Raw genomic sequence first — 22,383 nt, 5'->3', positions numbered from 1 at the left:
AGACTCTGCTTTGTGCTTCTCCACTGCCACATCTTAAGCTTCAGGTAGCTCTGGGGTCCCTGCATTGCAAGTTCCCTGTCTTTCCTCCTTCAGGCCTATTTCTTTTGAGATTTCCTAAGCAATCTCCTCCCAACTTGATCTTCTCCATGCTTCATCTGCTGTTCCAGGGATTGCATTGCTCAGAGTTAGAACAGAGATTCCTGGAAGCTAACTCCATGCCTTGGCTGTGTGAGAGTGAAGGTAATACAGGTTGAAGCTCTCTGGTGTGGCACTCTCGGCTCCGGCAAAATCTGCGGTTTTGGGGGGAATGGCAGCCTGTACCCCCTTTGGGTGTATCTTGGAGTTAATTTCACTGTCACATGCCACTCTCCCACAGCCGTGATAACTGGGAAATATACAAGTGATGAGATCTTGAAGCTGGCTTTAGTCATGTGGAATAGTATTTTACTCATTGACTAGTCATATTGAAGTCAATGGAATATACTTAGAATAAGGACTATTGTGCGGGACTTGGCAGAATTGGTACTGTGGATATTAGGATCATGATGTTAGATGAAGTTGAACACAGGGAATTACTAAGTCATAAACAGGTTTGGAAGGAGGAAATTTTTATTGATAAAAGTAGGCAAACAGAGATCAGATCCACTGTACACAAGAAATGGTGGAAAAACATTTACATTCATAATAAGGGGAATTTACAAACAGGCATAGTCAGAAAAATACATCTTCCCATTGTATCAGAGGTTGATTAAAAGATGTGTATTTTGTATATATGAGCATGTGACATTGAGAATTTGTGTGAGAGAAAATACTTTTAACTTCTGGAATTTGAACATCTACTGTCATTAAATAACCATTGCCTGCCACCATTCATTGAAAACCCTCCATAATTTACAGAATATGAGAAAATTGAAATAAATAAAAAAAACAAAGTTAAAACCTCACTTTCACACGATTATTAACCTTTAAGAAAACAGAAAAAAAACATATTTAAAATTAAACACATAGGCTGTGTCTACACTGGCATCCCTTCCAGAAAAGGGATGCTAATGTAGCACATCGGAATAGCAAAATCCGCGGGGGATATTTGAAGTAGGAATAAGAGATCCTCCGGAAAAGGGCTTATTTTCCGGAGAATCACGTCTAGACTGGCTCTTTTCTCCGGCTTATCTCCAAGCCGGAAAAAAGCGGCAGCCATGTTAATGCAAATACCGAGGGGGATATTTAAATCCCCGTGGATGTTGCTATTCCGATGTGCTACATTAGCATCCCTTTTCCGGAAGGGATGCCAGTGTAGACACAGCCATATAGCCTCTGTCACTTATTATAAAAAATTGAATGAAATCCTGGCAACCCTAGCAATGCATATCGCAAAGAATAGTTCTTTCATTAAAACTGACCTGCCAGAAAAAACGTATTAATGTCACTAGAAGAGAGGAAAGTATAAGAAGTTTTAAAATAGCATACAAAAAATTCAGTTCCCTTAAGAAAATAAAAACAACTATTGAATATAATATACTTGAATATATTTTTTATAGATACGTGTCATTAAAATCATGATACATGAATTTATTGACTATACATTTTGACTGAAGTCTTCCTTTCTCAGTTGTTTCCACAATTACAGCTCAGGCTTCAAGAACTGAATACTTCAGAGTGAACTTCACCATTACAAACCTCGAGTATGCTTCAGACATGGAAACTCCTCATTCTACCACATTCAATGCTACTGCGAAAGCCGTGGTCTCTTTGGTAAGTGTGATGGGCTCCCAGCCTCCCTCGGCCCTTTGGGGTTAGCTGGGTCTCTCGGCAGTACGGCAGACTAACGACATCCTCTCTTTGCCAGCTCAACCCAATCGCTGGAAACAGCAGCATCGGCCCAGCTCATCTCACATGCGAAGTGACGGGATTTAGGTAAGGATGCAATGGCCAAGATGCCCACTGTAGCCAAAGTCCGTTTGCTGTCATACTCTTTGGCACTGGACAGTCGTCAGCAAATCATTCAAACACGTGATTAAATCCGGCGTTGCTTCTTCTATTGCAGAGCGGAGAGAGCCGGGAATGACACGGGCGTGGATGCCATCTGCAGCTACAGGCGCGACCTCCTCCCGTCCCCGTTTGACAGAGTGAGGGTTTACCGTGAAATCAGCAACATGACAAATGGCATCACCAACCTGGGCCCCTACACCCTGGACAAGGACAGCCTCTACGTCAATGGTAAGCCGCTGATTTCTGTCCCAGTTCTATGGCATTCTTTGCACCGGAGCAACAAGAGAGACATGCCCTGTGCTAGAGACGTTAGAGATCAGAGTGATAGAGCAACAAAGAGTCCCAGGCCTGGAATAAGCGGACCACAGAAAGTCTGTGGCTGTGCTCTGCACTGCCGCTTTTCATGAACGCTCCTCACTTCCGTGTGTCCCTTTTGCCCTCCGGCCTGTCCCGTTGCCCTCTAATCATTTTGCCTTCTCCTTGCAGGTTACAACGAAGCGCCAGCTCTGCCAAGTGAGTATAGTTTAGAATGCTGCTTCCTGAAAAAACTGGAAGCTTATTACCTTGAAAATGTAGTAGGGGATGGGAGGTGGATCGTGCCTGTCTCCAACTGTTCCTCTGTCCACACTGGAATGGAATTGGCCCTCTAAGGAGAACTGTCCGTAGTTCCCTTTGGGGAAAACCACAAATCTCTTTGCTATTTGCTAAACCTGCACCCGTGGAAGTAGAGAGGCGTTTCCGTAGGTCCATAGAGGGGAGTTCATTGACTTTTCCGTTTGTTGTTTCATTGTTTTCAGCTCTTTTGCCATCTACAACCCCCACTCCAGCCATTGAGCGTTTCACAGTGAACTTCACCATTACCAACCTCAAGTATGCTTCAGACATGGGAACTCCTCATTCTACCACATTCAACGCTACTGCGAAAGCCGTGGTCTCTTTGGTAAGTGTGATGGGCTCCCAGCCTCCCTCGGCCCTTTGGGGTTAGCTGGGTCTCTCGGCAGTACGGCAGACTAACGACATCCTCTCTTTGCCAGCTCAACCCAATCGCTGGAAACAGCAGCATCGGCCCAGCTCATCTCACATGCGAAGTGACGGGTTTTAGGTAAGGATGCAATGGCCAAGATGCCCACTGTAGCCAAGGTCCGTTTGCTGTCATTCTCTTTGGCAGAGGATAGTCTTCAGCGAATCATTCAAACAGGTGATTAGTTCCGGCGTTGCTTCTTCTATTGCAGAGCGGAGAGAGCCGGGAATGACACGGGCGTGGATGCCATCTGCAGCTACAGGCGCGACCTCCTCCCGTCCCCGTTTGACAGAGTGAGGGTTTACCGTGAAATCAGCAACATGACAAATGGCATCACCATCTTGGGCCCCTACACCCTGGACAAGGACAGCCTCTACGTCAATGGTAAGCCGCTGATTTCTGTCCCAGTTCTATGGCATTCTTTGCACCGGAGCAACAAGAGAGACATACCCTGTGCTAGAGACGTTAGAGATCAGAGTGATAGAGCAACAAAGAGTCCCAGGCCTGGAATAAGCGGCCACAGAAGGTCTCTGGCTGTGCTCTGCACTGCTGCTTTTCATGGACGCTCCTCACTTCCGTGTGTCCCTTTTGCCCTCCGGCCGGTCCCGTTGCCCTCTAATCATTTTGCCTTCTCCTTGCAGGTTACAACGAAGCGCCGGCTCTGCCAAGTGAGTATAGTTTAGAATGCTGCTTCCTGAAAAAATTGGAAACTTATTACCTTGAAAATGTAGTAGGTGACGGGAGGTGGATCGTGCCTGTCTCCAACTGTTCCTCTGTCCACACTGGAATGGAATTGGCCCTCTAAGGAGAACTGTCCGTAGTTCCCTTTGGGGAAAACCACAAATCTCTTTGCTATTTGCTCAACCTGCACCCGTGGAAGTAGAGAGGCTTTTAGGTAGGTCCATAGAGGGGAGTTCATTGACCTTTTCTTTTGTCGTTTCATTGTTTTCAGCTCTTTTGCCATCTACAACCCCCTCTCCAGCCATTGAGCGTTTCACAGTGAACTTCACCATTACCAACCTCGAGTATGCTTCAGACATGGGAACTCCTCATTCTACCACATTCAACGCTACTGCGAAAGCCGTGGTCTCTTTGGTAAGTGTGATGGGCTCCCAGCCTCCCTCGGCCCTTTGGGGTTAGCTGGGTCTCTCGGCAGTACGGCAGACTAACGACATCCTCTCTTTGCCAGCTCAACCCAATCGCTGGAAACAGCAGCATCGGCCAAGCTCATCTCACATGCGAAGTGACGGGTTTTAGGTAAGGATGCAATGGCCAAGATGCCCGCTGTAGCCAAGGTCCGTTTGCTGTCATTCTCTTTGGCAGAGGATAGTCTTCAGCAAATCATTCAAACAGGTGATTAATTCCGGCGTTGCTTCTTCTATTGCAGAGCGGAGAGAGCCGGGAATGACACGGGCGTGGATGCCATCTGCAGCTACAGGCGCGACCTCCTCCCGTCCCCGTTTGACAGAGTGAGGGTTTACCGTGAAATCAGCAACATGACAAATGGCATCACCATCCTGGGCCCCTACACCCTGGACAAGGACAGCCTCTACGTCAATGGTAAGCCGCTGATTTCTGTCCCAGTTCTATGGCATTCTTTGCACCGGAGCAACAAGAGAGACATACCCTGTGCTAGAGACGTTAGAGATCAGAGTGATAGAGCAACAAAGAGTCCCAGGCCTGGAATAAGCGGCCACAGAAGGTCTCTGGCTGTGCTCTGCACTGCTGCTTTTCATGGACGCTCCTCACTTCCGTGTGTCCCTTTTGCCCTCCGGCCGGTCCCGTTGCCCTCTAATCATTTTGCCTTCTCCTTGCAGGTTACAACGAAGCGCCGGCTCTGCCAAGTGAGTATAGTTTAGAATACTGCTTCCTGAAAAAATTGGAAACTTATTACCTTGAAAATGTAGTAGGTGACGGGAGGTGGATCGTGCCTGTCTCCAACTGTTCCTCTGTCCACACTGGAATGGAATTGGCCCTCTAAGGAGAACTGTCCGTAGTTCCCTTTGGGGAAAACCACAAATCTCTTTGCTATTTGCTCAACCTGCACCCGTGGAAGTAGAGAGGCATTTCCGTAGGTCCATAGAGGGGAGTTCATTGACCGTTCCTTTTGTTGTTTCATTGTTTTCAGCTCTTTTGCCATCTACAACCCCCACTCCAGCCATTGAGCGTTTCACAGTGAACTTCACCATTACCAACCTCGAGTATGCTTCAGACATGGGAACTCCTCATTCTACCACATTCAACGCTACTGCGAAAGCCGTGGTCTCTTTGGTAAGTGTGATGGGCTCCCAGCCTCCCTCGGCCCTTTGGGGTTAGCTGGGTCTCTCGGCAGTACGGCAGACTAACGACATCCTCTCTTTGCCAGCTCAACCCAATCGCTGGAAACAGCAGCATCGGCCCAGCTCATCTCACATGCGAAGTGACGGGTTTTAGGTAAGGATGCAATGGCCAAGATGCCCGCTGTAGCCAAGGTCCGTTTGCTGTCATTCTCTTTGGCAGAGGATAGTCTTCAGCAAATCATTCAAACAGGTGATTAGTTCCGGCGTTGCTTCTTCTATTGCAGAGCGGAGAGAGCCGGGAATGACACGGGCGTGGATGCCATCTGCAGCTACAGGCGCGACCTCCTCCCGTCCCCGTTTGACAGAGTGAGGGTTTACCGTGAAATCAGCAACATGACAAATGGCATCACCATCCTGGGCCCCTACACCCTGGACAAGGACAGCCTCTACGTCAATGGTAAGCCGCTGATTTCTGTCCCAGTTCTATGGCATTCTTTGCACCGGAGCAACAAGAGAGACATACCCTGTGCTAGAGACGTTAGAGATCAGAGTGATAGAGCAACAAAGAGTCCCAGGCCTGGAATAAGCGGCCACAGAAGGTCTCTGGCTGTGCTCTGCACTGCTGCTTTTCATGGACGCTCCTCACTTCCGTGTGTCCCTTTTGCCCTCCGGCCGGTCCCGTTGCCCTCTAATCATTTTGCCTTCTCCTTGCAGGTTACAACGAAGCGCCGGCTCTGCCAAGTGAGTATAGTTTAGAATGCTGCTTCCTGAAAAAATTGGAAACTTATTACCTTGAAAATGTAGTAGGTGACGGGAGGTGGATCGTGCCTGTCTCCAACTGTTCCTCTGTCCACACTGGAATGGAATTGGCCCTCTAAGGAGAACTGTCCGTAGTTCCCTTTGGGGAAAACCACAAATCTCTTTGCTATTTGCTCAACCTGCACCCGTGGAAGTAGAGAGGCTTTTAGGTAGGTCCATAGAGGGGAGTTCATTGACCTTTTCTTTTGTCGTTTCATTGTTTTCAGCTCTTTTGCCATCTACAACCCCCACTCCAGCCATTGAGCGTTTCACAGTGAACTTCACCATTACCAACCTCAAGTATGCTTCAGACATGGGAACTCCTCATTCTACCACATTCAACGCTACTGCGAAAGCCGTGGTCTCTTTGGTAAGTGTGATGGGCTCCCAGCCTCCCTCGGCCCTTTGGGGTTAGCTGGGTCTCTCGGCAGTACGGCAGACTAACGACATCCTCTCTTTGCCAGCTCAACCCAATCGCTGGAAACAGCAGCATCGGCCAAGCTCATCTCACATGCGAAGTGACGGGTTTTAGGTAAGGATGCAATGGCCAAGATGCCCGCTGTAGCCAAGGTCCGTTTGCTGTCATTCTCTTTGGCAGAGGATAGTCTTCAGCAAATCATTCAAACAGGTGATTAATTCCGGCGTTGCTTCTTCTATTGCAGAGCGGAGAGAGCCGGGAATGACACGGGCGTGGATGCCATCTGCAGCTACAGGCGCGACCTCCTCCCGTCCCCGTTTGACAGAGTGAGGGTTTACCGTGAAATCAGCAACATGACAAATGGCATCACCATCCTGGGCCCCTACACCCTGGACAAGGACAGCCTCTACGTCAATGGTAAGCCGCTGATTTCTGTCCCAGTTCTATGGCATTCTTTGCACCGGAGCAACAAGAGAGACATACCCTGTGCTAGAGACGTTAGAGATCAGAGTGATAGAGCAACAAAGAGTCCCAGGCCTGGAATAAGCGGCCACAGAAGGTCTCTGGCTGTGCTCTGCACTGCTGCTTTTCATGGACGCTCCTCACTTCCGTGTGTCCCTTTTGCCCTCCGGCCGGTCCCGTTGCCCTCTAATCATTTTGCCTTCTCCTTGCAGGTTACAACGAAGCGCCGGCTCTGCCAAGTGAGTATAGTTTAGAATGCTGCTTCCTGAAAAAACTGGAAGCTTATTGCCTTGAAAATGTAGTAGGGGATGGGAGGTGGATCGTGCCTGTCTCCAACTGTTCCTCTGTCCACACTGGAATGGAATTGGCCCTCTAAGGAGAACTGTCCGTAGTTCCCTTTGGGGAAAACCACAAATCTCTTTGCTATTTGCTCAACCTGCACCCGTGGAAGTAGAGAGGCATTTCCGTAGGTCCATAGAGGGGAGTTCATTGACCGTTCCTTTTGTTGTTTCATTGTTTTCAGCTCTTTTGCCATCTACAACCCCCTCTCCAGCCATTGAGCGTTTCACAGTGAACTTCACCATTACCAACCTCAAGTATGCTTCAGACATGGGAACTCCTCATTCTACCACATTCAACGCTACTGCGAAAGCCGTGGTCTCTTTGGTAAGTGTGATGGGCTCCCAGCCTCCCTCGGCCCTTTGGGGTTAGCTGGGTCTCTCGGCAGTACGGCAGACTAACGACATCCTCTCTTTGCCAGCTCAACCCAATCGCTGGAAACAGCAGCATCGGCCAAGCTCATCTCACATGCGAAGTGACGGGTTTTAGGTAAGGATGCAATGGCCAAGATGCCCGCTGTAGCCAAGGTCCGTTTGCTGTCATTCTCTTTGGCAGAGGATAGTCTTCAGCAAATCATTCAAACAGGTGATTAATTCCGGCGTTGCTTCTTCTATTGCAGAGCGGAGAGAGCCGGGAATGACACGGGCGTGGATGCCATCTGCAGCTACAGGCGCGACCTCCTCCCGTCCCCGTTTGACAGAGTGAGGGTTTACCGTGAAATCAGCAACATGACAAATGGCATCACCATCCTGGGCCCGTACACCCTGGACAAGGACAGCCTCTACGTCAATGGTAAGCCGCTGATTTCTGTCCCAGTTCTATGGCATTCTTTGCACCGGAGCAACAAGAGAGACATACCCTGTGCTAGAGACGTTAGAGATCAGAGTGATAGAGCAACAAAGAGTCCCAGGCCTGGAATAAGCGGCCACAGAAGGTCTCTGGCTGTGCTCTGCACTGCTGCTTTTCATGGACGCTCCTCACTTCCGTGTGTCCCTTTTGCCCTCCGGCCGGTCCCGTTGCCCTCTAATCATTTTGCCTTCTCCTTGCAGGTTACAACGAAGCGCCGGCTCTGCCAAGTGAGTATAGTTTAGAATGCTGCTTCCTGAAAAAACTGGAAGCTTATTGCCTTGAAAATGTAGTAGGGGATGGGAGGTGGATCGTGCCTGTCTCCAACTGTTCCTCTGTCCACACTGGAATGGAATTGGCCCTCTAAGGAGAACTGTCCGTAGTTCCCTTTGGGGAAAACCACAAATCTCTTTGCTATTTGCTCAACCTGCACCCGTGGAAGTAGAGAGGCATTTCCGTAGGTCCATAGAGGGGAGTTCATTGACCGTTCCTTTTGTTGTTTCATTGTTTTCAGCTCTTTTGCCATCTACAACCCCCACTCCAGCCATTGAGCGTTTCACAGTGAACTTCACCATTACCAACCTCGAGTATGCTTCAGACATGGGAACTCCTCATTCTACCACATTCAACGCTACTGCGAAAGCCGTGGTCTCTTTGGTAAGTGTGATGGGCTCCCAGCCTCCCTCGGCCCTTTGGGGTTAGCTGGGTCTCTCGGCAGTACGGCAGACTAACGACATCCTCTCTTTGCCAGCTCAACCCAATCGCTGGAAACAGCAGCATCGGCCCAGCTCATCTCACATGCGAAGTGACGGGTTTTAGGTAAGGATGCAATGGCCAAGATGCCCGCTGTAGCCAAGGTCCGTTTGCTGTCATTCTCTTTGGCAGAGGATAGTCTTCAGCAAATCATTCAAACAGGTGATTAGTTCCGGCGTTGCTTCTTCTATTGCAGAGCAGAGAGAGCCGGGAATGACACGGGCGTGGATGCCATCTGCAGCTACAGGCGCGACCTCCTCCCGTCCCCGTTTGACAGAGTGAGGGTTTACCGTGAAATCAGCAACATGACAAATGGCATCACCATCCTGGGCCCCTACACCCTGGACAAGGACAGCCTCTACGTCAATGGTAAGCCGCTGATTTCTGTCCCAGTTCTATGGCATTCTTTGCACCGGAGCAACAAGAGAGACATACCCTGTGCTAGAGACGTTAGAGATCAGAGTGATAGAGCAACAAAGAGTCCCAGGCCTGGAATAAGCGGCCACAGAAGGTCTCTGGCTGTGCTCTGCACTGCTGCTTTTCATGGACGCTCCTCACTTCCGTGTGTCCCTTTTGCCCTCCGGCCGGTCCCGTTGCCCTCTAATCATTTTGCCTTCTCCTTGCAGGTTACAACGAAGCGCCGGCTCTGCCAAGTGAGTATAGTTTAGAATGCTGCTTCCTGAAAAAACTGGAAGCTTATTGCCTTGAAAATGTAGTAGGGGATGGGAGGTGGATCGTGCCTGTCTCCAACTGTTCCTCTGTCCACACTGGAATGGAATTGGCCCTCTAAGGAGAACTGTCCGTAGTTCCCTTTGGGGAAAACCACAAATCTCTTTGCTATTTGCTCAACCTGCACCCGTGGAAGTAGAGAGGCATTTCCGTAGGTCCATAGAGGGGAGTTCATTGACCTTTTCTTTTGTTGTTTCATTGTTTTCAGCTCTTTTGCCATCTACAACCCCCACTCCAGCCATTGACCGTTTCACAGTGAACTTCACCATTACCAACCTCAAGTATGCTTCAGACATGGGAACTCCTCGTTCTACCACATTCAACGCTACTGCGAAAGCCGTGGTCTCTTTGGTAAGTGTGATGGGCTCCCAGCCTCCCTCGGCCCTTTGGGGTTAGCTGGGTCTCTCGGCAGTACGGCAGACTAACGACATCCTCTCTTTGCCAGCTCAACCCAATCGCTGGAAACAGCAGCATCGGCCCAGCTCATCTCACATGCGAAGTGACGGGTTTTAGGTAAGGATGCAATGGCCAAGATGCCCGCTGTAGCCAAGGTCCGTTTGCTGTCATTCTCTTTGGCAGAGGATAGTCTTCAGCAAATCATTCAAACAGGTGATTAGTTCCGGCGTTGCTTCTTCTATTGCAGAGCGGAGAGAGCCGGGAATGACACGGGCGTGGATGCCATCTGCAGCTACAGGCGCGACCTCCTCCCGTCCCCGTTTGACAGAGTGAGGGTTTACCGTGAAATCAGCAACATGACAAATGGCATCACCATCCTGGGCCCCTACACCCTGGACAAGGACAGCCTCTACGTCAATGGTAAGCCGCTGATTTCTGTCCCAGTTCTATGGCATTCTTTGCACCGGAGCAACAAGAGAGACATACCCTGTGCTAGAGACGTTAGAGATCAGAGTGATAGAGCAACAAAGAGTCCCAGGCCTGGAATAAGCGGCCACAGAAGGTCTCTGGCTGTGCTCTGCACTGCTGCTTTTCATGGACGCTCCTCACTTCCGTGTGTCCCTTTTGCCCTCCGGCCGGTCCCGTTGCCCTCTAATCATTTTGCCTTCTCCTTGCAGGTTACAACGAAGCGCCGGCTCTGCCAAGTGAGTATAGTTTAGAATGCTGCTTCCTGAAAAAATTGGAAACTTATTACCTTGAAAATGTAGTAGGTGACGGGAGGTGGATCGTGCCTGTCTCCAACTGTTCCTCTGTCCACACTGGAATGGAATTGGCCCTCTAAGGAGAACTGTCCGTAGTTCCCTTTGGGGAAAACCACAAATCTCTTTGCTATTTGCTCAACCTGCACCCGTGGAAGTAGAGAGGCATTTCCGTAGGTCCATAGAGGGGAGTTCATTGACCGTTCCTTTTGTTGTTTCATTGTTTTCAGCTCTTTTGCCATCTACAACCCCCACTCCAGCCATTGAGCGTTTCACAGTGAACTTCACCATTACCAACCTCGAGTATGCTTCAGACATGGGAACTCCTCATTCTACCACATTCAACGCTACTGCGAAAGCCGTGGTCTCTTTGGTAAGTGTGATGGGCTCCCAGCCTCCCTCGGCCCTTTGGGGTTAGCTGGGTCTCTCGGCAGTACGGCAGACTAACGACATCCTCTCTTTGCCAGCTCAACCCAATCGCTGGAAACAGCAGCATCGGCCCAGCTCATCTCACATGCGAAGTGACGGGATTTAGGTAAGGATGCAATGGCCAAGATGCCCACTGTAGCCAAAGTCCGTTTGCTGTCATACTCTTTGGCACTGGACAGTCGTCAGCAAATCATTCAAACACGTGATTAAATCCGGCGTTGCTTCTTCTATTGCAGAGCGGAGAGAGCCGGGAATGACACGGGCGTGGATGCCATCTGCAGCTACAGGCGCGACCTCCTCCCGTCCCCGTTTGACAGAGTGAGGGTTTACCGTGAAATCAGCAACATGACAAATGGCATCACCAACCTGGGCCCCTACACCCTGGACAAGGACAGCCTCTACGTCAATGGTAAGCCGCTGATTTCTGTCCCAGTTCTATGGCATTCTTTGCACCGGAGCAACAAGAGAGACATGCTCTGTGCTAGAGACGTTAGAGATCAGAGTGATAGAGCAACAAAGAGTCCCAGGCCTGGAATAAGCGGACCACAGAAAGTCTGTGGCTGTGCTCTGCACTGCCGCTTTTCATGAACGCTCCTCACTTCCGTGTGTCCCTTTTGCCCTCCGGCCTGTCCCGTTGCCCTCTAATCATTTTGCCTTCTCCTTGCAGGTTACAACGAAGCGCCGGCTCTGCCAAGTGAGTATAGTTTAGAATGCTGCTTCCTGAAAAAACTGGAAGCTTATTACCTTGAAAATGTAGTAGGGGATGGGAGGTGGATCGTGCCTGTCTCCAACTGTTCCTCTGTCCACACTGGAATGGAATTGGCCCTCTAAGGAGAACTGTCCGCATTTCCCTTTGGGGAAAACCACAAATCTCTTTGCTATTTGCTAAACCTGCACCCGTGGAAGTAGAGAGGCGTTTCCGTAGGTCCATAGAGGGGAGTTCATTGACTTTTCCGTTTGTTGTTTCATTGTTTTCAGCTCTTTTGCCATCTACAACCCCCACTCCAGCCATTGAGCGTTTCACAGTGAACTTCACCATTACCAACCTCAAGTATGCTTCAGACATGGGAACTCCTCATTCTACCACATTCAACGCTACTGCGAAAGCCGTGGTCTCTTTGGTAAGTGTGATGGGCTCCCAGCCTCCCTCGGCCCTTTGGGGTTAGCTGGGTCTCTCGGCAGTACGGCAGACTAACGACATCCTCTCTTTGCCAGCTCAACCCAATCGCTGGAAACAGCAGCATCGGCCCAGCTCATCTCACATGCGAAGTGACGGGTTTTAGGTAAGGATGCAATGGCCAAGATGCCCACTGTAGCCAAGGTCCGTTTGCTGTCATTCTCTTTGGCAGAGGATAGTCTTCAGCAAATCATTCAAACAGGTGATTAGTTCCGGCGTTGCTTCTTCTATTGCAGAGCGGAGAGAGCCGGGAATGACACGGGTGTGGATGCCATCTGCAGCTACAGGCGCGACCTCCTCCCGTCCCCGTTTGACAGAGTGAGGGTTTACCGTGAAATCAGCAACATGACATATGGCATCACCATCTTGGGCCCCTACACCCTGGACAAGGACAGCCTCTACGTCAATGGTAAGCCGCTGATTTCTGTCCCAGTTCTATGGCATTCTTTGCACCGGAGCAACAAGAGAGACATACCCTGTACTAGAGACGTTAGAGATCAGAGTGATAGAGCAACAAAGAGTCCCAGGCCTGGAATAAGCGGCCACAGAAGGTCTCTGGCTGTGCTCTGCACTGCTGCTTTTCATGGACGCTCCTCACTTCCGTGTGTCCCTTTTGCCCTCCGGCCGGTCCCGTTGCCCTCTAATCATTTTGCCTTCTCCTTGCAGGTTACAACGAAGCGCCGGCTCTGCCAAGTGAGTATAGTTTAGAATGCTGCTTCCTGAAAAAATTGGAAACTTATTACCTTGAAAATGTAGTAGGTGACGGGAGGTGGATCGTGCCTGTCTCCAACTGTTCCTCTGTCCACACTGGAATGGAATTGGCCCTCTAAGGAGAACTGTCCGTAGTTCCCTTTGGGGAAAACCACAAATCTCTTTGCTATTTGCTCAACCTGCACCCGTGGAAGTAGAGAGGCTTTTAGGTAGGTCCATAGAGGGGAGTTCATTGACCTTTTCTTTTGTCGTTTCATTGTTTTCAGCTCTTTTGCCATCTACAACCCCCTCTCCAGCCATTGAGCGTTTCACAGTGAACTTCACCATTACCAACCTCGAGTATGCTTCAGACATGGGAACTCCTCATTCTACCACATTCAACACTACTGCGAAAGCCGTGGTCTCTTTGGTAAGTGTGATGGGCTCCCAGCCTCCCTCGGCCCTTTGGGGTTAGCTGGGTCTCTCGGCAGTACGGCAGACTAACGACATCCTCTCTTTGCCAGCTCAACCCAATCGCTGGAAACAGCAGCATCGGCCAAGCTCATCTCACATGCGAAGTGACGGGTTTTAGGTAAGGATGCAATGGCCAAGATGCCCGCTGTAGCCAAGGTCCGTTTGCTGTCATTCTCTTTGGCAGAGGATAGTCTTCAGCAAATCATTCAAACAGGTGATTAATTCCGGCGTTGCTTCTTCTATTGCAGAGCGGAGAGAGCCGGGAATGACACGGGCGTGGATGCCATCTGCAGCTACAGGCGCGACCTCCTCCCGTCCCCGTTTGACAGAGTGAGGGTTTACCGTGAAATCAGCAACATGACATATGGCATCACCATCTTGGGCCCCTACACCCTGGACAAGGACAGCCTCTACGTCAATGGTAAGCCGCTGATTTCTGTCCCAGTTCTATGGCATTCTTTGCACCGGAGCAACAAGAGAGACATACCCTGTACTAGAGGCGTTAGAGATCAGAGTGATAGAGCAACAAAGAGTCCCAGGCCTGGAATAAGCGGCCACAGAAGGTCTCTGGCTGTGCTCTGCACTGCTGCTTTTCATGGACGCTCCTCACTTCCGTGTGTCCCTTTTGCCCTCCGGCCGGTCCCGTTGCCCTCTAATCATTTTGCCTTCTCCTTGCAGGTTACAACGAAGCGCCGGCTCTGCCAAGTGAGTATAGTTTAGAATGCTGCTTCCTGAAAAAATTGGAAACTTATTACCTTGAAAATGTAGTAGGTGACGGGAGGTGGATCGTGCCTGTCTCCAACTGTTCCTCTGTCCACACTGGAATGGAATTGGCCCTCTAAGGAGAACTGTCCGTAGTTCCCTTTGGGGAAAACCACAAATCTCTTTGCTATTTGCTCAACCTGCACCCGTGGAAGTAGAGAGGCTTTTAGGTAGGTCCATAGAGGGGAGTTCATTGACCTTTTCTTTTGTCGTTTCATTGTTTTCAGCTCTTTTGCCATCTACAACCCCCTCTCCAGCCATTGAGCGTTTCACAGTGAACTTCACCATTACCAACCTCGAGTATGCTTCAGACATGGGAACTCCTCATTCTACCACATTCAACGCTACTGCGAAAGCCGTGGTCTCTTTGGTAAGTGTGATGGGCTCCCAGCCTCCCTCGGCCCTTTGGGGTTAGCTGGGTCTCTCGGCAGTACGGCAGACTAACGACATCCTCTCTTTGCCAGCTCAACCCAATCGCTGGAAACAGCAGCATCGGCCAAGCTCATCTCACATGCGAAGTGACGGGTTTTAGGTAAGGATGCAATGGCCAAGATGCCCGCTGTAGCCAAGGTCCGTTTGCTGTCATTCTCTTTGGCAGAGGATAGTCTTCAGCAAATCATTCAAACAGGTGATTAATTCCGGCGTTGCTTCTTCTATTGCAGAGCGGAGAGAGCCGGGAATGACACGGGCGTGGATGCCATCTGCAGCTACAGGCGCGACCTCCTCCCGTCCCCGTTTGACAGAGTGAGGGTTTACCGTGAAATCAGCAACATGACAAATGGCATCACCATCCTGGGCCCCTACACCCTGGACAAGGACAGCCTCTACGTCAATGGTAAGCCGCTGATTTCTGTCCCAGTTCTATGGCATTCTTTGCACCGGAGCAACAAGAGAGACATACCCTGTGCTAGAGACGTTAGAGATCAGAGTGATAGAGCAACAAAGAGTCCCAGGCCTGGAATAAGCGGCCACAGAAGGTCTCTGGCTGTGCTCTGCACTGCTGCTTTTCATGGACGCTCCTCACTTCCGTGTGTCCCTTTTGCCCTCCGGCCGGTCCCGTTGCCCTCTAATCATTTTGCCTTCTCCTTGCAGGTTACAACGAAGCGCCGGCTCTGTCAAGTGAGTATAGTTTAGAATGCTGCTTCCTGAAAAAATTGGAAACTTATTACCTTGAAAATGTAGTAGGTGACGGGAGGTGGATCGTGCCTGTCTCCAACTGTTCCTCTGTCCACACTGGAATGGAATTGGCCCTCTAAGGAGAACTGTCCGTAGTTCCCTTTGGGGAAAACCACAAATCTCTTTGCTATTTGCTCAACCTGCACCCGTGGAAGTAGAGAGGCATTTCCGTAGGTCCATAGAGGGGAGTTCATTGACCGTTCCTTTTGTTGTTTCATTGTTTTCAGCTCTTTTGCCATCTACAACCCCCACTCCAGCCATTGAGCGTTTCACAGTGAACTTCACCATTACCAACCTCGAGTATGCTTCAGACATGGGAACTCCTCATTCTACCACATTCAACGCTACTGCGAAAGCCGTGGTCTCTTTGGTAAGTGTGATGGGCTCCCAGCCTCCCTCGGCCCTTTGGGGTTAGCTGGGTCTCTCGGCAGTACGGCAGACTAACGACATCCTCTCTTTGCCAGCTCAACCCAATCGCTGGAAACAGCAGCATCGGCCCAGCTCATCTCACATGCGAAGTGACGGGTTTTAGGTAAGGATGCAATGGCCAAGATGCCCGCTGTAGCCAAGGTCCGTTTGCTGTCATTCTCTTTGGCAGAGGATAGTCTTCAGCAAATCATTCAAACAGGTGATTAGTTCCGGCGTTGCTTCTTCTATTGCAGAGCGGAGAGAGCCGGGAATGACACGGGCGTGGATGCCATCTGCAGCTACAGGCGCGACCTCCTCCCGTCCCCGTTTGACAGAGTGAGGGTTTACCGTGAAATCAGCAACATGACAAATGGCATCACCATCCTGGGCCCCTACACCCTGGACAAGGACAGCCTCTACGTCAATGGTAAGCCGCTGATTTCTGTCCCAGTTCTATGGCATTCTTTGCACCGGAGCAACAAGAGAGACATACCCTGTGCTAGAGACGTTAGAGATCAGAGTGATAGAGCAACAAAGAGTCCCAGGCCTGGAATAAGCGGCCACAGAAGGTCTCTGGCTGTGCTCTGCACTGCTGCTTTTCATGGACGCTCCTCACTTCCGTGTGTCCCTTTTGCCCTCCGGCCGGTCCCGTTGCCCTCTAATCATTTTGCCTTCTCCTTGCAGGTTACAACGAAGCGCCGGCTCTGCCAAGTGAGTATAGTTTAGAATGCTGCTTCCTGAAAAAATTGGAAACTTATTACCTTGAAAATGTAGTAGGTGACGGGAGGTGGATCGTGCCTGTCTCCAACTGTTCCTCTGTCCACACTGGAATGGAATTGGCCCTCTAAGGAGAACTGTCCGTAGTTCCCTTTGGGGAAAACCACAAATCTCTTTGCTATTTGCTCAACCTGCACCCGTGGAAGTAGAGAGGCATTTCCGTAGGTCCATAGAGGGGAGTTCATTGACCGTTCCTTTTGTTGTTTCATTGTTTTCAGCTCTTTTGCCATCTACAACCCCCACTCCAGCCATTGAGCGTTTCACAGTGAACTTCACCATTACCAACCTCAAGTATGCTTCAGACATGGGAACTCCTCATTCTACCACATTCAACGCTACTGCGAAAGCCGTGGTCTCTTTGGTAAGTGTGATGGGCTCCCAGCCTCCCTCGGCCCTTTGGGGTTAGCTGGGTCTCTCGGCAGTACGGCAGACTAACGACATCCTCTCTTTGCCAGCTCAACCCAATCGCTGGAAACAGCAGCATCGGCCAAGCTCATCTCACATGCGAAGTGACGGGTTTTAGGTAAGGATGCAATGGCCAAGATGCCCGCTGTAGCCAAGGTCCGTTTGCTGTCATTCTCTTTGGCAGAGGATAGTCTTCAGCAAATCATTCAAACAGGTGATTAATTCCGGCGTTGCTTCTTCTATTGCAGAGCGGAGAGAGCCGGGAATGACACGGGCGTGGATGCCATCTGCAGCTACAGGCGCGACCTCCTCCCGTCCCCGTTTGACAGAGTGAGGGTTTACCGTGAAATCAGCAACATGACAAATGGCATCACCATCCTGGGCCCCTACACCCTGGACAAGGACAGCCTCTACGTCAATGGTAAGCCGCTGATTTCTGTCCCAGTTCTATGGCATTCTTTGCACCGGAGCAACAAGAGAGACATACCCTGTGCTAGAGACGTTAGAGATCAGAGTGATAGAGCAACAAAGAGTCCCAGGCCTGGAATAAGCGGCCACAGAAGGTCTCTGGCTGTGCTCTGCACTGCTGCTTTTCATGGACGCTCCTCACTTCCGTGTGTCCCTTTTGCCCTCCGGCCGGTCCCGTTGCCCTCTAATCATTTTGCCTTCTCCTTGCAGGTTACAACGAAGCGCCGGCTCTGCCAAGTGAGTATAGTTTAGAATGCTGCTTCCTGAAAAAACTGGAAGCTTATTGCCTTGAAAATGTAGTAGGGGATGGGAGGTGGATCGTGCCTGTCTCCAACTGTTCCTCTGTCCACACTGGAATGGAATTGGCCCTCTAAGGAGAACTGTCCGTAGTTCCCTTTGGGGAAAACCACAAATCTCTTTGCTATTTGCTCAACCTGCACCCGTGGAAGTAGAGAGGCATTTCCGTAGGTCCATAGAGGGGAGTTCATTGACCGTTCCTTTTGTTGTTTCATTGTTTTCAGCTCTTTTGCCATCTACAACCCCCACTCCAGCCATTGAGCGTTTCACAGTGAACTTCACCATTACCAACCTCGAGTATGCTTCAGACATGGGAACTCCTCATTCTACCACATTCAACGCTACTGCGAAAGCCGTGGTCTCTTTGGTAAGTGTGATGGGCTCCCAGCCTCCCTCGGCCCTTTGGGGTTAGCTGGGTCTCTCGGCAGTACGGCAGACTAACGACATCCTCTCTTTGCCAGCTCAACCCAATCGCTGGAAACAGCAGCATCGGCCCAGCTCATCTCACATGCGAAGTGACGGGTTTTAGGTAAGGATGCAATGGCCAAGATGCCCGCTGTAGCCAAGGTCCGTTTGCTGTCATTCTCTTTGGCAGAGGATAGTCTTCAGCAAATCATTCAAACAGGTGATTAGTTCCGGCGTTGCTTCTTCTATTGCAGAGCGGAGAGAGCCGGGAATGACACGGGCATGGATGCCATCTGCAGCTACAGGCGCGACCTCCTCCCGTCCCCGTTTGACAGAGTGAGGGTTTACCGTGAAATCAGCAACATGACAAATGGCATCACCATCCTGGGCCCCTACACCCTGGACAAGGACAGCCTCTACGTCAATGGTAAGCCGCTGATTTCTGTCCCAGTTCTATGGCATTCTTTGCACCGGAGCAACAAGAGAGACATACCCTGTGCTAGAGACGTTAGAGATCAGAGTGATAGAGCAACAAAGAGTCCCAGGCCTGGAATAAGCGGCCACAGAAGGTCTCTGGCTGTGCTCTGCACTGCTGCTTTTCATGGACGCTCCTCACTTCCGTGTGTCCCTTTTGCCCTCCGGCCGGTCCCGTTGCCCTCTAATCATTTTGCCTTCTCCTTGCAGGTTACAACGAAGCGCCGGCTCTGCCAAGTGAGTATAGTTTAGAATGCTGCTTCCTGAAAAAACTGGAAGCTTATTGCCTTGAAAATGTAGTAGGGGATGGGAGGTGGATCGTGCCTGTCTCCAACTGTTCCTCTGTCCACACTGGAATGGAATTGGCCCTCTAAGGAGAACTGTCCGTAGTTCCCTTTGGGGAAAACCACAAATCTCTTTGCTATTTGCTCAACCTGCACCCGTGGAAGTAGAGAGGCATTTCCGTAGGTCCATAGAGGGGAGTTCATTGACCGTTCCTTTTGTTGTTTCATTGTTTTCAGCTCTTTTGCCATCTACAACCCCCACTCCAGCCATTGAGCGTTTCACAGTGAACTTCACCATTACCAACCTCGAGTATGCTTCAGACATGGGAACTCCTCATTCTACCACATTCAACGCTACTGCGAAAGCCGTGGTCTCTTTGGTAAGTGTGATGGGCTCCCAGCCTCCCTCGGCCCTTTGGGGTTAGCTGGGTCTCTCGGCAGTACGGCAGACTAACGACATCCTCTCTTTGCCAGCTCAACCCAATCGCTGGAAACAGCAGCATCGGCCCAGCTCATCTCACATGCGAAGTGACGGGTTTTAGGTAAGGATGCAATGGCCAAGATGCCCGCTGTAGCCAAGGTCCGTTTGCTGTCATTCTCTTTGGCAGAGGATAGTCTTCAGCAAATCATTCAAACAGGTGATTAGTTCCGGCGTTGCTTCTTCTATTGCAGAGCGGAGAGAGCCGGGAATGACACGGGCGTGGATGCCATCTGCAGCTACAGGCGCGACCTCCTCCCGTCCCCGTTTGACAGAGTGAGGGTTTACCGTGAAATCAGCAACATGACAAATGGCATCACCATCCTGGGCCCCTACACCCTGGACAAGGACAGCCTCTACGTCAATGGTAAGCCGCTGATTTCTGTCCCAGTTCTATGGCATTCTTTGCACCGGAGCAACAAGAGAGACATACCCTGTGCTAGAGACGTTAGAGATCAGAGTGATAGAGCAACAAAGAGTCCCAGGCCTGGAATAAGCGGCCACAGAAGGTCTCTGGCTGTGCTCTGCACTGCTGCTTTTCATGGACGCTCCTCACTTCCGTGTGTCCCTTTTGCCCTCCGGCCGGTCCCGTTGCCCTCTAATCATTTTGCCTTCTCCTTGCAGGTTACAACGAAGCGCCGGCTCTGCCAAGTGAGTATAGTTTAGAATGCTGCTTCCTGAAAAAACTGGAAGCTTATTGCCTTGAAAATGTAGTAGGTGACGGGAGGTGGATCGTGCCTGTCTCCAACTGTTCCTCTGTCCACACTGGAATGGAATTGGCCCTCTAAGGAGAACTGTCCGTAGTTCCCTTTGGGGAAAACCACAAATCTCTTTGCTATTTGCTCAACCTGCACCCGTGGAAGTAGAGAGGCATTTCCGTAGGTCCATAGAGGGGAGTTCATTGACCGTTCCTTTTGTTGTTTCATTGTTTTCAGCTCTTTTGCCATCTACAACCCCCACTCCAGCCATTGAGCGTTTCACAGTGAACTTCACCATTACCAACCTCGAGTATGCTTCAGACATGGGAACTCCTCATTCTACCACATTCAACGCTACTGCGAAAGCCGTGGTCTCTTTGGTAAGTGTGATGGGCTCCCAGCCTCCCTCGGCCCTTTGGGGTTAGCTGGGTCTCTCGGCAGTACGGCAGACTAACGACATCCTCTCTTTGCCAGCTCAACCCAATCGCTGGAAACAGCAGCATCGGCCCAGCTCATCTCACATGCGAAGTGACGGGTTTTAGGTAAGGATGCAATGGCCAAGATGCCCGCTGTAGCCAAGGTCCGTTTGCTGTCATTCTCTTTGGCAGAGGATAGTCTTCAGCAAATCATTCAAACAGGTGATTAGTTCCGGCGTTGCTTCTTCTATTGCAGAGCGGAGAGAGCCGGGAATGACACGGGCGTGGATGCCATCTGCAGCTACAGGCGCGACCTCCTCCCGTCCCCGTTTGACAGAGTGAGGGTTTACCGTGAAATCAGCAACATGACAAATGGCATCACCATCCTGGGCCCCTACACCCTGGACAAGGACAGCCTCTACGTCAATGGTAAGCCGCTGATTTCTGTCCCAGTTCTATGGCATTCTTTGCACCGGAGCAACAAGAGAGACATACCCTGTGCTAGAGACGTTAGAGATCAGAGTGATAGAGCAACAAAGAGTCCCAGGCCTGGAATAAGCGGCCACAGAAGGTCTCTGGCTGTGCTCTGCACTGCTGCTTTTCATGGACGCTCCTCACTTCCGTGTGTCCCTTTTGCCCTCCGGCCGGTCCCGTTGCCCTCTAATCATTTTGCCTTCTCCTTGCAGGTTACAACGAAGCGCCGGCTCTGCCAAGTGAGTATAGTTTAGAATGCTGCTTCCTGAAAAAATTGGAAACTTATTACCTTGAAAATGTAGTAGGTGACGGGAGGTGGATCGTGCCTGTCTCCAACTGTTCCTCTGTCCACACTGGAATGGAATTGGCCCTCTAAGGAGAACTGTCCGTAGTTCCCTTTGGGGAAAACCACAAATCTCTTTGCTATTTGCTCAACCTGCACCCGTGGAAGTAGAGAGGCATTTCCGTAGGTCCATAGAGGGGAGTTCATTGACCGTTCCTTTTGTTGTTTCATTGTTTTCAGCTCTTTTGCCATCTACAACCCCCACTCCAGCCATTGAGCGTTTCACAGTGAACTTCACCATTACCAACCTCGAGTATGCTTCAGACATGGGAACTCCTCATTCTACCACATTCAACGCTACTGCGAAAGCCGTGGTCTCTTTGGTAAGTGTGATGGGCTCCCAGCCTCCCTCGGCCCTTTGGGGTTAGCTGGGTCTCTCGGCAGTACGGCAGACTAACGACATCCTCTCTTTGCCAGCTCAACCCAATCGCTGGAAACAGCAGCATCGGCCCAGCTCATCTCACATGCGAAGTGACGGGTTTTAGGTAAGGATGCAATGGCCAAGATGCCCGCTGTAGCCAAGGTCCGTTTGCTGTCATTCTCTTTGGCAGAGGATAGTCTTCAGCAAATCATTCAAACAGGTGATTAGTTCCGGCGTTGCTTCTTCTATTGCAGAGCGGAGAGAGCCGGGAATGACACGGGCGTGGATGCCATCTGCAGCTACAGGCGCGACCTCCTCCCGTCCCCGTTTGACAGAGTGAGGGTTTACCGTGAAATCAGCAACATGACAAATGGCATCACCATCCTGGGCCCCTACACCCTGGACAAGGACAGCCTCTACGTCAATGGTAAGCCGCTGATTTCTGTCCCAGTTCTATGGCATTCTTTGCACCGGAGCAACAAGAGAGACATACCCTGTGCTAGAGACGTTAGAGATCAGAGTGATAGAGCAACAAAGAGTCCCAGGCCTGGAATAAGCGGCCACAGAAGGTCTCTGGCTGTGCTCTGCACTGCTGCTTT

The 22,383-nt window shown here is 50.6% G+C and overlaps 1 protein-coding gene across 1 annotated transcript in view; it reads left to right on the top strand.

Moving 5' to 3' along the window:
* Positions 1-22,383, top strand: part of MUC16 (mucin 16, cell surface associated) — a 129,141-nt gene that overhangs the window by 67,020 nt on the left and 39,738 nt on the right. Inside the window, exons 14-84 of the mRNA XM_075903397.1 lie at positions 1,610-1,752; positions 1,847-1,914; positions 2,045-2,217; positions 2,476-2,502; positions 2,787-2,929; positions 3,024-3,091; positions 3,222-3,394; positions 3,652-3,678; positions 3,963-4,105; positions 4,200-4,267; positions 4,398-4,570; positions 4,828-4,854; positions 5,139-5,281; positions 5,376-5,443; positions 5,574-5,746; positions 6,004-6,030; positions 6,315-6,457; positions 6,552-6,619; positions 6,750-6,922; positions 7,180-7,206; positions 7,491-7,633; positions 7,728-7,795; positions 7,926-8,098; positions 8,356-8,382; positions 8,667-8,809; positions 8,904-8,971; positions 9,102-9,274; positions 9,532-9,558; positions 9,843-9,985; positions 10,080-10,147; positions 10,278-10,450; positions 10,708-10,734; positions 11,019-11,161; positions 11,256-11,323; positions 11,454-11,626; positions 11,885-11,911; positions 12,196-12,338; positions 12,433-12,500; positions 12,631-12,803; positions 13,061-13,087; positions 13,372-13,514; positions 13,609-13,676; positions 13,807-13,979; positions 14,237-14,263; positions 14,548-14,690; positions 14,785-14,852; positions 14,983-15,155; positions 15,413-15,439; positions 15,724-15,866; positions 15,961-16,028; positions 16,159-16,331; positions 16,589-16,615; positions 16,900-17,042; positions 17,137-17,204; positions 17,335-17,507; positions 17,765-17,791; positions 18,076-18,218; positions 18,313-18,380; positions 18,511-18,683; positions 18,941-18,967; positions 19,252-19,394; positions 19,489-19,556; positions 19,687-19,859; positions 20,117-20,143; positions 20,428-20,570; positions 20,665-20,732; positions 20,863-21,035; positions 21,293-21,319; positions 21,604-21,746; positions 21,841-21,908; positions 22,039-22,211. Coding sequence (XP_075759512.1) covers positions 1,610-1,752; positions 1,847-1,914; positions 2,045-2,217; positions 2,476-2,502; positions 2,787-2,929; positions 3,024-3,091; positions 3,222-3,394; positions 3,652-3,678; positions 3,963-4,105; positions 4,200-4,267; positions 4,398-4,570; positions 4,828-4,854; positions 5,139-5,281; positions 5,376-5,443; positions 5,574-5,746; positions 6,004-6,030; positions 6,315-6,457; positions 6,552-6,619; positions 6,750-6,922; positions 7,180-7,206; positions 7,491-7,633; positions 7,728-7,795; positions 7,926-8,098; positions 8,356-8,382; positions 8,667-8,809; positions 8,904-8,971; positions 9,102-9,274; positions 9,532-9,558; positions 9,843-9,985; positions 10,080-10,147; positions 10,278-10,450; positions 10,708-10,734; positions 11,019-11,161; positions 11,256-11,323; positions 11,454-11,626; positions 11,885-11,911; positions 12,196-12,338; positions 12,433-12,500; positions 12,631-12,803; positions 13,061-13,087; positions 13,372-13,514; positions 13,609-13,676; positions 13,807-13,979; positions 14,237-14,263; positions 14,548-14,690; positions 14,785-14,852; positions 14,983-15,155; positions 15,413-15,439; positions 15,724-15,866; positions 15,961-16,028; positions 16,159-16,331; positions 16,589-16,615; positions 16,900-17,042; positions 17,137-17,204; positions 17,335-17,507; positions 17,765-17,791; positions 18,076-18,218; positions 18,313-18,380; positions 18,511-18,683; positions 18,941-18,967; positions 19,252-19,394; positions 19,489-19,556; positions 19,687-19,859; positions 20,117-20,143; positions 20,428-20,570; positions 20,665-20,732; positions 20,863-21,035; positions 21,293-21,319; positions 21,604-21,746; positions 21,841-21,908; positions 22,039-22,211 — 7,371 coding nt within the window. The remainder of the gene's footprint in view (positions 1-1,609; positions 1,753-1,846; positions 1,915-2,044; positions 2,218-2,475; positions 2,503-2,786; positions 2,930-3,023; positions 3,092-3,221; positions 3,395-3,651; positions 3,679-3,962; positions 4,106-4,199; positions 4,268-4,397; positions 4,571-4,827; positions 4,855-5,138; positions 5,282-5,375; positions 5,444-5,573; positions 5,747-6,003; positions 6,031-6,314; positions 6,458-6,551; positions 6,620-6,749; positions 6,923-7,179; positions 7,207-7,490; positions 7,634-7,727; positions 7,796-7,925; positions 8,099-8,355; positions 8,383-8,666; positions 8,810-8,903; positions 8,972-9,101; positions 9,275-9,531; positions 9,559-9,842; positions 9,986-10,079; positions 10,148-10,277; positions 10,451-10,707; positions 10,735-11,018; positions 11,162-11,255; positions 11,324-11,453; positions 11,627-11,884; positions 11,912-12,195; positions 12,339-12,432; positions 12,501-12,630; positions 12,804-13,060; positions 13,088-13,371; positions 13,515-13,608; positions 13,677-13,806; positions 13,980-14,236; positions 14,264-14,547; positions 14,691-14,784; positions 14,853-14,982; positions 15,156-15,412; positions 15,440-15,723; positions 15,867-15,960; positions 16,029-16,158; positions 16,332-16,588; positions 16,616-16,899; positions 17,043-17,136; positions 17,205-17,334; positions 17,508-17,764; positions 17,792-18,075; positions 18,219-18,312; positions 18,381-18,510; positions 18,684-18,940; positions 18,968-19,251; positions 19,395-19,488; positions 19,557-19,686; positions 19,860-20,116; positions 20,144-20,427; positions 20,571-20,664; positions 20,733-20,862; positions 21,036-21,292; positions 21,320-21,603; positions 21,747-21,840; positions 21,909-22,038; positions 22,212-22,383) is intronic.

Source organism: Pelodiscus sinensis, chromosome 19 (genome assembly GCF_049634645.1).
Source record: "Pelodiscus sinensis isolate JC-2024 chromosome 19, ASM4963464v1, whole genome shotgun sequence".
In the NCBI taxonomy this organism is placed as follows: Eukaryota; Metazoa; Chordata; order Testudines; family Trionychidae; genus Pelodiscus; species Pelodiscus sinensis.
The sequence above is the reverse complement of the archived record's forward strand: the minus strand, read 5'-3'. Positions and strand labels throughout refer to the sequence as shown.